The sequence below is a fragment of the Peromyscus californicus genome, unplaced genomic scaffold (genome assembly GCF_007827085.1).
Source record: "Peromyscus californicus insignis strain IS unplaced genomic scaffold, ASM782708v3 Scaffold_19__1_contigs__length_69161282, whole genome shotgun sequence".
Lineage (NCBI taxonomy): Eukaryota > Metazoa > Chordata > Mammalia > Rodentia > Cricetidae > Peromyscus > Peromyscus californicus.
Genome location: NW_026294491.1, coordinates 3,047,757 through 3,059,139, shown reverse-complemented (window position 1 = coordinate 3,059,139; position 11,383 = coordinate 3,047,757). Strand labels below are relative to the sequence as shown.

The window sequence follows — 11,383 nt, the reverse complement described above, 5'->3', positions numbered from 1 at the left end:
CAGCTTCCCCGGGACCCTCCAACATGCCTCCCTCCCAACTTCAGTTTCTCTTTAAAAAAATGAACAGCCACTGAGTTCAGGTATCACTGTCCACATGCACGTGGGTGTGGGGCCATGCACTAGGGGACATGAACTACCAACCAACAGCCACCCTGCCCCCACAAAACTATCCCTTCGTTTGTTAGGTTCTTGGTTTGTTTGAGACAGGTTCCTACTATGTAGACCAGGATAGCCTCTAACTCACAGAGACCCAGCTGCCTCTGCCTCCCAAGTGCTGGGGTTGGAGCCTTGGACCACCAAACCAGGCTGAGTGTCCTTTTAATGAATAGAATAGCAAGTTTCAGAAGGGGACCTTCTTTCTGAATCTCTAACCAGCAACTGATGATGCTGGTCTCCTCTGCTGCTGATTGGCTACTCACGCTGACTTTACCCAATCAGCACCAGAGCAGTGAATCCCCTGGCTCTTACTATCCTGGCAATGGGTAAAGAGAGGACATAGTTTCTACTGTGTGAGCTTGTCTGCTCCTCCTGTTCAGGTCTCTCATCTCCTCCAGCATGATGCGACTGTGGCTCCCCAGAGGCCCCTGTGTGGCAGCTGTGGTCCTGACACTGATGGTGCTGAGTCCTCCCGTGGCTTTGGTCAGGGACCCCCGACGTAAGTACACACCTCAGGGGCTGAGCTGCTGGGGTGGGGGAGGAAGGGGCCAACTTCTCACTGCCCAGGTCAAGTCACTTAATCTGCTATTATTTTCTGTGACCACCCACAGTCTTCACATGAAATCCAAACTGTTCCTCAGATAGGAGGCTGGCTGCCTGTGCTCTGAGATCTGTGTGAGGGGCCCCCGATGTCAGCCATTGCTTTTCAGTTTCTTCCAGTAACATCTCCAGCCTTGTGACATATTCCCCCAGGGCTTCAGGAGGATTGATAATCGTGATGTTAAATTAACCTCTTGCACAGGGCTTGTCTTCATTGTGTTGAGCTATGCCAGACAACGAGGTTTCTCTTTAAAAACAGAACTGCACGTGTGTATTTGTATTCTGTTTTGTATGTGTGTTTCTGTTGTTATAAGTTAAAAAAAAACAGTCAAATATTGAAGTAATCAAAAGGTTTTTCTGAAAGCATCATGAAGTCACGGGAACAGGGAGAGCATCCCAGGGACAATCCATGTGCATCCTCTGCAGGCTGTGAGGTCGCTGCCTGGGCACCTGGGAGGCTGAGCCCAGGGCTCTGTCTTTCTCTCTCCCTGACTCCAGTGTCTGTGCAGCCTGTTCAGGAGTGGGAGCTCTGCGGGGTGGTGGTGAGTTCCCTTTCTCCTTGGGAGCACAGGCCAGCTGAGGCAGCCTTAGAGAGGATGGGCTGTGTGAGCTGTTTCCAAGTGTGCGAGGCCTCTTCTGAGAGCCCGGGGTGGGTTAGAGCCCATTTTGGTTTTGTTTCACATGCCTGTACTTTAATTTTTCTCCTACATTCTCTGGCTGGGACCAGGGAAGAGGATTGAATCCCATCACCCCTCCCCTCAGGTCAGATTTGACAAATGAATTTGGCATTAAATTTTAAAAAGATCTGGTTTGTGAATTCTGTGGATCTGTAACTCAGATAAGAGACTGAGGGTCAGTGTTAGGATCACGGTTTTAATTTCTGGAAACCAAAAGCCTATAGGATAAATCCAAAATCTAAATCATGCACAGAATGATTGAAGTCTGGGATCTGCACGTGGGATATAAAAGGCCGGGTTATTAACTCTGCTGAAAGCTGTGACCCTGAAATGCTGGACTGTGGACCAGCCATCTGACCCCTCTGCGCTTTAACTGATGTAAAATGGGGAAGAGACAATTTTTCATAGAGCTGATTAAGGATTGGGAGGGATGGTCCTGTAGAGCACTGGGGCCTGCTGCCACACTGTGTGCTTCTTCTCTGTGTTATCATCTCACTCATCAAAGGACACGCAGAAGCTTCCAGACTGCCTCTCACCTCATTGTCACACTCCACAGACCAGGCTCCTGCCCTTGCATCATCGTCCTTCTCACAAACTATTCTGATGACTTTCAAAACTGTTGTTTTTTAGCCGGGCAGTGGTGGCGCACGCCTTTAATCCCAGCACTCGGGAGGCAGAGCCAGGCGGATCTCTGTGAGTTCAAGGCCAGCCTGGGCTACCAAGTGAATTCCAGGAGAGGCGCAAAGCTACACAGAGAAACCCTGTCTCGAAAAACAAAAAACAAAAAAAAAAAAAAAAAAACTGTTGTTTTCCTCCATTTTGTCTTTTTATATAAATCAGATTCATTCTTCTATCGTCAGTAAAGTCTCAAAACACAGAGATCAGTGATTCCATCTCTGAAACTCTCAGCAATCTCTCTATTAGTCATGAGTAGTGATGACTGCCACAAATATTTTCCCACGAAATGCACTGAACTTAAATCTTTTTGTGCATTTGGTGAGGTGATAATGCCTGGTGCTCGCATGGACTTGAGTTACTGTTAACAGATCCCCTGTTCATTGTCTGAGTTAGATTAAACATGGAAATGGAAAACTGTGTATCTGATGCATCTCTCCCCATCTCTATTTATAGAAACCACAGACGCTCATGTGACTGACTGACACCCTCACCTGTCCCTGGGGTCACACTGGGCATCTGAGTTTAAAAAGATCTGGTTTGTGAATTCTCTGGACCTGTCATTCAGATAAGAGACTGTGGGTCAGATTTATGACAGTGGTTTTCATTTCTGGACACTTCTCCAGCAGTTTCCTATTAGTAACAATCTAAAACCTCCCGTCAACCCCAAGGCTCCTGAGTGCGGCTCCTTTTCATCCCACAGTCTCGTCTCTCAGCTGCCGCCCTCACCCCCTGTGCCCCGTGGCTCATGAACTCAGTGTTGTCACAAGGTGTCACCTCAGCTGAGATCTGTCCCCTCCCCTGGCACTGGCAGTCACACCCTCCTCCTCTGGCTCTCATCTGTGACACACCTTCATTGTCACTCCCCAGAGTGGCTCTCTGTCCCCTGTCACTCAGGTCTCCCTGTCAGTGGAGCTCCACCCCTCTCCTGCTTGTCCCTCAGTCTCACAGTTTTAAGCTCCAAACAGAGGGGGAGGGGCATCTGTTTTCCTCTCTGGATTCCCTGGGTCTACAGGGTCAAGGCTGAGGGAGACTTCCTGTGTTCTACCTGGTGTGTGTAAGGAAGGATCAGGAGCCTGAGGGGTGGGAGGTGTGGTGTCTTCTGAGCTGCTGAGTGCTGGCATCCAGCTTAGCTCCAGATGTGACAGGTGTGGGATCAGAGGGGGCAGGTGTGGGATCACAGAGGGCAGGTGTGGGAACAGAGAGGGGCAGGTGTGGGAACAGAGAGGGGCAGGTGTGGGATCACAGAGGGCAGGTGTGGGATCACAGAGGGCAGGTGTGGGATCACAGAGGGCAGGTGTGGGATCAGTGAGGGCAGGTGTGGGATCACAGAGGGCAGGTGTGGGATCAGTGAGGGCAGGTGAGGGATCACAGAGGGCAGGTGTGGGATCAGTGAGGGCACACACCCCTGGTCCCTCTGCCTCTGGAATACAAGAGATACATCTGTTGGGTGCTGATCTTTAGGGAGGTGACCTGAATCTGGACACCACACCTCTCCCTCCTGGATGGTCCATGACAGGATTGTTCTGTTCTCAAGTTGATACCCAAATGGGACATTTTTCCCTTGGAGCTGTGGGACCAGCAGCAGCATCCAGCCCTAACTGAGCAGGGGACACTTGCCTTGACCAAGAGTGTGTGACAGGGAAGCCCACAGGCTGTAGCTCTACACAGGAACCACAGGCAACTGAGGAGTGCTGAGGGTGTGAGAAATAGTCTTCCCAGGGAGGAGCACTCCAGTCGGTTATCCAATGCCAAACAGTCAGCCCTGAAGACATACGTGCCAGTAACATTCCAGAGACTGAGAAGGGCGTGTTCACGTATTTAGGAATGTATATGCATATACATATATGTGCATAACAACAGTTAATGACAAAAGAGGCCTTGAATTTGAAAGAGAACAAGGAAAGGCATTTAAGAGGACTAATGGGGAGGAAAAGAAATGGATAAATGACGTAATTATACTACAATCCCAAAAACAAAGAGGCCCACTGGCTGTGTAAACACATCTTAAGGGCAGGCCCGGTGTGCATCAGTAGAAGTTCCAACACAAAGTGAACTCAGTGGTATTCTCGGAGTTGTTTGTTTGTTTTATGCTTTACAGGTCTTTTGCTTATATATTATGGTTTCAGATTTTGTGCGGTTTTTTAAATGTTATTGTGTGTGTGTGTGTGTGTGTGTGTGTGTATGTGTGTGTTTTGTTCTATTCCATTTTTTTTTTTCTGTCTTAGTTGCCTATTTGTTTTCTAGGGCAAAGAAAGAACGTGGATTTGGGTGGGTGGAGAGGTGAGGAAGACCTGTGGGGAGTTGAAGGAGGGGGGACTGTGATCAGAATATATTGTATGAAAAAGTCTATTTTTAATAATAATAATAATAATAATACAGTGGGAGTTAAAATGTCCAATCAACCTCCACATCCACTTTCGATATGGAGGTCATAGGTCAGGACTAAGGACAAGAGTGGGCACCTCCTCTCCTGTTAAGGCTGGGTGAGGTAAACCAGATAAGCCATGTTTGGTTGATGTCCATGGGATATCGCCCTTTTCTGAAGAGAAATGGAGGAGGAGTGGATGGGTGTGGGGGGGAGTGTTAGGGAGGGAGTGAGAGGAGAGGAGGGAGAGGAAACTGTGGTCAGGATGTAAATGAAGGAAGAACCAGAAGGAAGGAAGGAAGGAAGGAAGGAAGGAAGGAAGGAAGGAAGGAAGGAAGGAAGGAAGGAAGGAAAGAATGAAGGAAAAGAGGCCAGCTTGGTCTACAGAGCTAGGACAATCAGGACTACACAGGAAACTCTGTCTCAAAAACAAACAAAAAAACCCAAAACAAAACGACAAAAGTAAAAAAAAAAAAATAATAATAATATAAAAAACCAAAGAGAAAGGAAAGGAAAGAAAAGAGCTGAACGTTATTAATGGAGGATTGTCCCTGCCTCTCCTAGGAATTGAGATTATCCAGAGTTCCTCCACCTCTTCTTTACACCCTTGTCAGCTGCCTTCTGTCCCTGGGTTGTGGTGACGTCAGAGGTGGGTTTGGGTCTGGTCATTTGGAGCAGCTGAAGAAGGACTCAGGGACTCGGGTGCTTGTCCCCAGAGAAGAAGATCATTCCTGTCTCCACAGCTCGGTTCTTGGAACAAGCTAAATGCGAGTGTCATTTCTACAACGGGACGCAGCGTGTGCGGTTTCTGGAGAGACACTTCTACAACCGGGAGGAGATCCTGCGCTTCGACAGCGACGTGGGCGAGTACCGCCCGGTGACCGAGCTGGGGCGGCCGGTCGCCGAGTCCTGGAACAGCCGGAAGGATCTCCTGGAGGACAGGCGGGCCCAGGTGGACACTTTCTGCAGACACAACTACGGGGTCGGGGAGAGCTTCACTGTGCAGCGGAGAGGTGAGACGTGAGCGGGAGTGAGGAGGGGGGAGGGGGGAGGGGAGGGACGAGGGTGAGGGGGGGGCTGTGAGGGAGCAGCAGGAGGGCGTGTGTGTGTGTGTGTGTGTGTGTGTGTGTGTGTGTGTGTGTGTGTGTGTGTGTGTGTGGTGTGTGGTGTGTGTGTGTGTGTGTGTGTGTGTGGTGTGTGTGTGTGTGTGTGTGTGTGTGTGTGTGTGTGTGTGTGTGTGTGTGTGTGCGTGTGCGTGCGCAGGAGCCCGCAGAGGCTGCTGGGTTCTTAAGCAGCCTGACTCCGGCCTGGGAACAGAGCTGAGTCCTCAGCAGGAGCTGCAGCACTGTTAGCTCAGATCACCTCTCCAGCCCTGAGGAGAGTGTCACGGCAGCCCAGGACAGTGAAGGGGGTGGACACTGTGTTAAGATGCATTAATCTAGCTTAAGTAGGAGAGTTAGGAGAAGGGGGTGGACAGAGGAAGGTAAAGACGACCCCAGAGTGCCGGCTTCTCAAAGAGTCACACAGAGGAGACCTTGGCTATGGGCTCCCCCAGGAAGAGCAGAGAGGGTTGTCTTGGCCTCAGCCATATACGGTGTTTGACTCTCAGGTGACATCTCGAACTTTCTCTGAGAAATGTACTTTTCTCTCCCCTCTAATCTGATGAGAGACCCAGGAGGAGGCTCTGCTGGTGCCTTGGATGGAGTGAACGCAGGAGCGACTATGTTTCATGAAGGACTAGCCCTGTGTTCCTTCCCTGTCGTGGGTCTCCAGTGAGATTCCCAGGAAACTGCAGGTCACAGCTGGGGACAGAGAAAGGCCATGAGCAATTGCTTCTTTGTTAGCTGGAGGCTTCAGCCAGACCCCAGAGTGAGGGACCCCTCTCCTCTCATGTCCCCGGGTTTCCTGGACTTTCCCTCCAGCCTCAGGTGAAACAAAGTGTTCTGTGCTCACAAAAGCAGCTCACTGAGAATGAAGTGTCAGAGTAAGCTGTGTGCGGAGAGTCAGGGGCAGGGAGGACTGTGACCTGTGAAGGGAAGATTCCAGAAAGAACTGGACCTCTGTAGGGCTGGGGACTCATGAGGGCTTCATGTGGGGAGGTTAGAATGTTGCAGATCCAGGGCCTAATGATAATTAATTCTGTCTCTGTCATGACATCCTTGACTACTGAGTGAAACCTTCTGGGATGTGTGGAATTTTCAGACACGTAGTTTCCCCCCACTCAAAAGCCAAGACTGTCATCGGAGAGTACCTGAGGCTCATGGCCACGGGTCCCCACGTTGCTCTCACCCCGCCCACCTGATGCTTCCACGATGCACTTGAAAAGTATTTATTCACCAGTTCCGTTGTTCTGTTACTATGGAAACATCACAGAGCAATCACCATGTGGGAGCACAGAATTTGGGGTCATCCTACTCTGTGTTCTTGGCCCATGGTCACACATATTTGGCTCTAGAATCAACTGTCCCTTATCCCCTCTGAGGTGACACTGTGTCACACACTGACCGATTACAAGGCACCTCTGACTTTTATGAGGCTTCTTAGGTCTAAATCCCCTGCTGTTGTCTGTCTGTTTCCTTATTTACATACTTTACTTCACAGGATGATCCGCCTTTAATCCATCATTTCCTTGTTTAACATGCGAACATTACTGTCTTGATGAAGCTGACTGTGTTTTCAGGTCCCATGTTCTTTCTCTGTGTCATGTGACGATGTTTGCCTCATGATCCCTTGTTAGATCTGCGTTCCTGTCTAGTGTGGAGAGGCTGTGGTTCCAGGACCCCAGGGGCACCTGACATCCAGACACTCAAGCCCCCTCTATAACATGAGCCAGCGTTGGCATGTGACCTGTGTAGAGGGAAGTTTCTGTCCCATTAGCAATTCCCAAATGCCCAGCAGCCACTTCCCAAATTACCACACAGGAGCTTATATTAATTATAACTGCTCAGCCTTTAGCTCAGGCTTATTACTAACTAGCTCTTACACTTAAATTAACCCATAATTCTTATCTATGCTTAGCCACATGGCTTAGTACCTTTTCTCAGTACAACATTCTCATCTTGCTTCCTCTGCATCTGGCAGGCGATTCCTGACTCCACCCTTCCTCTTCCCAGAATTCTCCTAGTGGCCAATCAGTGTTTTATTAAATTAATTCGAGTGACAAATCTTTACAGTGTATAAGAGCATTACCCCACAGGAGACCTGTGTACCTGCTCCTGAGTACTTAACCATGTCTGGGTTACTCAGGATGTCGCTGTGTGCCCAGACAAAGTTCTGAATTTGATGTACTGATAGACTGTGTTTCTTGACCTGCTCATACCAGAATAAGAAGAAAGGGAAAAGAGTGGAGGCTAAGGGCGGTCACTGTGTCCCTCCAGTGTTAGAAGTGACAGCAGCAGAGAAAAGCCAGGGAACATGCAAATGTGGAGATGACAGGCTGTGGGCTCTGGTGCAGCCTGAGTGTTGGGATTCTGATTTGGTGTGTTTTCTAGTCAGGGAGCTGTTGCTGTGATGAAATACCATGACCAGAGCAATGGGGAGGCAGAGGACTTATTGCGCTTATACTTCTGTATCACTGTTCATCATTTATGGAAGTCAGGACAGGGACTCAAACAGGGCAGGAACCTTGAGGCAGGAGCTGATGCAGAGGCCATGGAGGGGTGCTGCTTACTGGCTTGCCCTCCATGGCTTGCTGAGCCCACTTTCTTATAGACCCCAAGACCACTGCCCAGGGATGACACCACCCATAAAGGCTGGGCCTTCCTCCATGATCAGGAATTGAGAAAATGTCCTACAGGCTTGTTTACAGCCTGATCTTATGGAGGCATTTTCTAAACTGAGGTTCTGTCCTCTCAGATGACTTCATCTTGTGTCAACTTGACATAAAACTATCCAGAACCGTGTATGGTATTGAAAACCCCATTTCCAGAGGTCAAGGTGGGGAGAGTTTCTTCACACAGCTTGAGAAGATTGTGGAGAAATGAACCGAAATTAAGAAAGAAAAGGAAGGCTTCTTTAAACCAATTTTAAAGGAGGGGAGAGATTTATAATAACAGCCTTGAGAATGCCTGGTACACTGTGTTGTCCAGACAAAAACAATAAGAAAACAGCCCGGCTTCTTCAGGTCAGATAGGATTCTCCCCAGTTGCCTTCTGCAGCTTGTCCACTGCTCAGCAAGGGTCAGGGTGCAGACTGCAGCACCACCCACAACGCTGCTGCTCACAACTGACCGTCCGGCCCCTGCTGAGGTGACTGTGAATCCCCAGGTAACACACGTTAAGAGAACATTGACCTACGATATATCAAAGCTGATTTATGTAGAGTTTGGCAAAAAAACAGATGAGTCCTACCTCACACACAGAACTGTCGCCATCTATAGACAAGAAGAGACAGAACCCAGGGACAGGTGGGTATAATTTAGCTGTTGGGGAAATTACCACAGCTGGGAGAAGAGCCTTCCTCTCACTGCCAGGACTTTCACCTCCAGCTGGTGATTCCTCCAGGGAGTGGGGCTGACAGCTGAAGTGTGAAAACAGACCCTAAGTCCTGGGACAACTCTGTTAGATTCTTAATCCTGCCTGGTCTTCACCTGGATGGATGGAGCAGACAGACAGACAACCTGGGAGGACACTCTGTCCTCATGACTTATTCTCACCTCCCTTTCTCCTCTAGTTGAGCCTCAGGTGACTGTGTACCCAACAAAGACGCGGCCCCTGGACCACCACAACCTCCTGGTCTGCTCTGTGAGCGGCTTCTACCCCGGAAACATTGAAGTCAGATGGTTCCGGAACAACCAGGAGGAGAAGGTTGGGGTTGTGTCCACAGGCCTGATCCGGAATGGAGACTGGACCTTCCAGACCCTGGTGATGCTGGAGATGGTTCCTCAGAGTGGAGAGGTTTACACCTGCCAGGTGGAGCATCCCAGTCTGACCAGCCCTGCCACAGTGGAGTGGAGTGAGTGGGAAGCTCCTGACTTGTGAATCCCCGCCCACAGGAAGGAGTTGGGTGTCCTGGCTTACCCCCAGCCTGTCAACCCTCTGATCCCGGGATTTGGGCTGAAAACCTAAACATGGCCTCCTTTCTCAGGGGCACAGTCCACATCTGCACAGAACAAGATGCTGAGTGGAGTCGGGGGCTTTGTACTGGGTCTGCTCTTCCTCGGGCTGGGGCTATTCATCTACTTCAGGAATCAGAAAGGTAAGGAGGCTGGTGGGGGCCAAGACTCCACAGCATTTCAGGGAAGAGCCATGGCTCTGTTCTCGGGATGTCACTGGCCCTGTGACCTCAGGTTTCAGTGGACTCTGAACACAACAGTCTGTAGTTACTGGATTGAACCCTAAGTAGTGATAACATATGGAGATGGGGAAGTTGGGGTGATTCTGACTTGAGAACTGGGAACAGAGCAAAAATGAAGAAGAGCCACTGGGCTGGTGTGTGACTGAGGCTTCCTGAGCCCCTCTCTCTGTCCACACTCCCCTCTGCCCTGGCTGCTGTGGGCTGTGGTGCCAGAGGAATCTCAGGTAGCAGCTCAGAGCCTGGGGACATGCATCTGGGGACAGATCTGTCTTCATGCACTTATGTGTCTATTTTGTTCTCTTTTCTAGGACAGTCTGGACTTCAGCCGACAGGTAATACCCTTCAGTCTTCCCTCAGAGACAGATCTGCTTCCCCTACAGTGTGGGCTGGGGGTGTGATGGAGCCCAGACAGAAACACTGGGGAAGGTGTAGATCCCAGGGTCTGGCCAGGCGGTTCTCACTGAGCCTTGTTCCTGCACTTACTGAAGGCCTGTGCTCTGAGGCAGCGCTGACTTGGGGCTTGAGAAGTTCCTCTGCTCACGTCATGCTGTCAGGAGAGGCCTGGGGTGGTGAGAGAAGCCACTGCAGGGTCAGGTCTGGAAAGGCCACTGTCCCCTGTGCTCTGCAGGACTCCTGAGCTGAGGAGAGGTGCCAAGGCTGGAGGAAGGTGCTCCCCTGTCTCCATGGCAAGAAAACGTGTCCTGTCTGGTTCACATTCCTCCATTGACAGTGCTACCCAGGACCCGGCTCCTCCTGACCCTGGACCCTGCGGACCTGTGCTCCCTGATGGCTTGCTCAGCCCCTGCCTGGGCCTGCTGCCCCAGGACAGAAGTCCTCTCACCTCCTTTGTCCCACTCTCTTTTGTCCCCCACCCTTTGTCTGGAGCTTCTCAGCCAGCTGCTGTCATGATGCTTTCTCACATTTTTCTCAAATAAACAAAGAGTGAAAATCACCTGCCTCATTGACTTTTAGGAAGAAATAGCAAACAGAAAGGAATGACCTGCTGTAAGACATTGTTTGTGCAGGATGAGCATGGCAGATTGTATATAAGAAAGAAAAATTCAGTGTTATACATTACTTGTTAATTAGAATAATTTTCTGAATTGGATTGAATTTGAAAGACAACACATGATTAGATCACACACAGTTGTTCAAGCACACAAGAAGGGAATCCCCGAGACTATGTCAGAGGAGGGAGATGCTGCTGTGGCCCTTGTCACAGTGTGGGTGAGAACACACTCAGGGCGATGCTCTGAGTCCTAAGCTCTGTCCTTTGCTCTATGGAGCAGCTGGGTGGGAAGAGAAATGTGCTTGCATTGATTGAGAATCTGGAAGGTTCTGCTGTGGGGTTCCACCTGATGCAGCAGTGTCCAGACACTGAGGTTTTCCTCTGTCCTCCACACACAGAGACACACACTAAAAAACAAAATAAAACAAAACAAAAATAGTGAATCATTAAGTGTAACAATTAATTCAACTACAATGAAATAAAGAAACCAAGCAAAATGATGGTTTTCAAAAGTTTATATGCTGGTCAGTTATTTCCTGAGGAAAACATGTTTCCTAGAGAAATTTCAAGAGAAAACAAACCCATGAGGATCCGGGACGTGGC

General features: G+C 49.7%; 1 protein-coding gene across 1 annotated transcript; it reads left to right on the top strand.

The window, feature by feature from the left end:
• The first annotated feature begins 494 nt into the window (after positions 1-494).
• On the top strand, positions 495-10,723 carry LOC128114348 (H-2 class II histocompatibility antigen, E-D beta chain-like). Its single transcript, XM_052744276.1, has 6 exons — positions 495-655; positions 5,220-5,489; positions 9,148-9,429; positions 9,562-9,672; positions 10,080-10,103; positions 10,400-10,723. The coding sequence occupies exons 1-6, from the start codon at positions 556-558 to the stop codon at positions 10,411-10,413; spliced, it is 801 nt and encodes a 266-aa protein (XP_052600236.1). The 5' UTR covers positions 495-555; the 3' UTR covers positions 10,414-10,723.
• The last annotated feature ends 660 nt before the right edge of the window (positions 10,724-11,383 follow it).

Coding starts and splice junctions, on each gene's coding strand:
- LOC128114348 (XM_052744276.1), top strand. CDS start 556: ATGATGCGACTGTGGCTCCCCAGAGGCCCCTGTGTGGCAGCTGTGGTC. Junction 5,490..9,147: donor CTTCACTGTGCAGCGGAGAG/GTGAGACGTGAG, acceptor TTTCTCCTCTAG/TTGAGCCTCAGGTGACTGTG. Junction 9,673..10,079: donor CTACTTCAGGAATCAGAAAG/GTAAGGAGGCTG, acceptor TCTCTTTTCTAG/GACAGTCTGGACTTCAGCCG.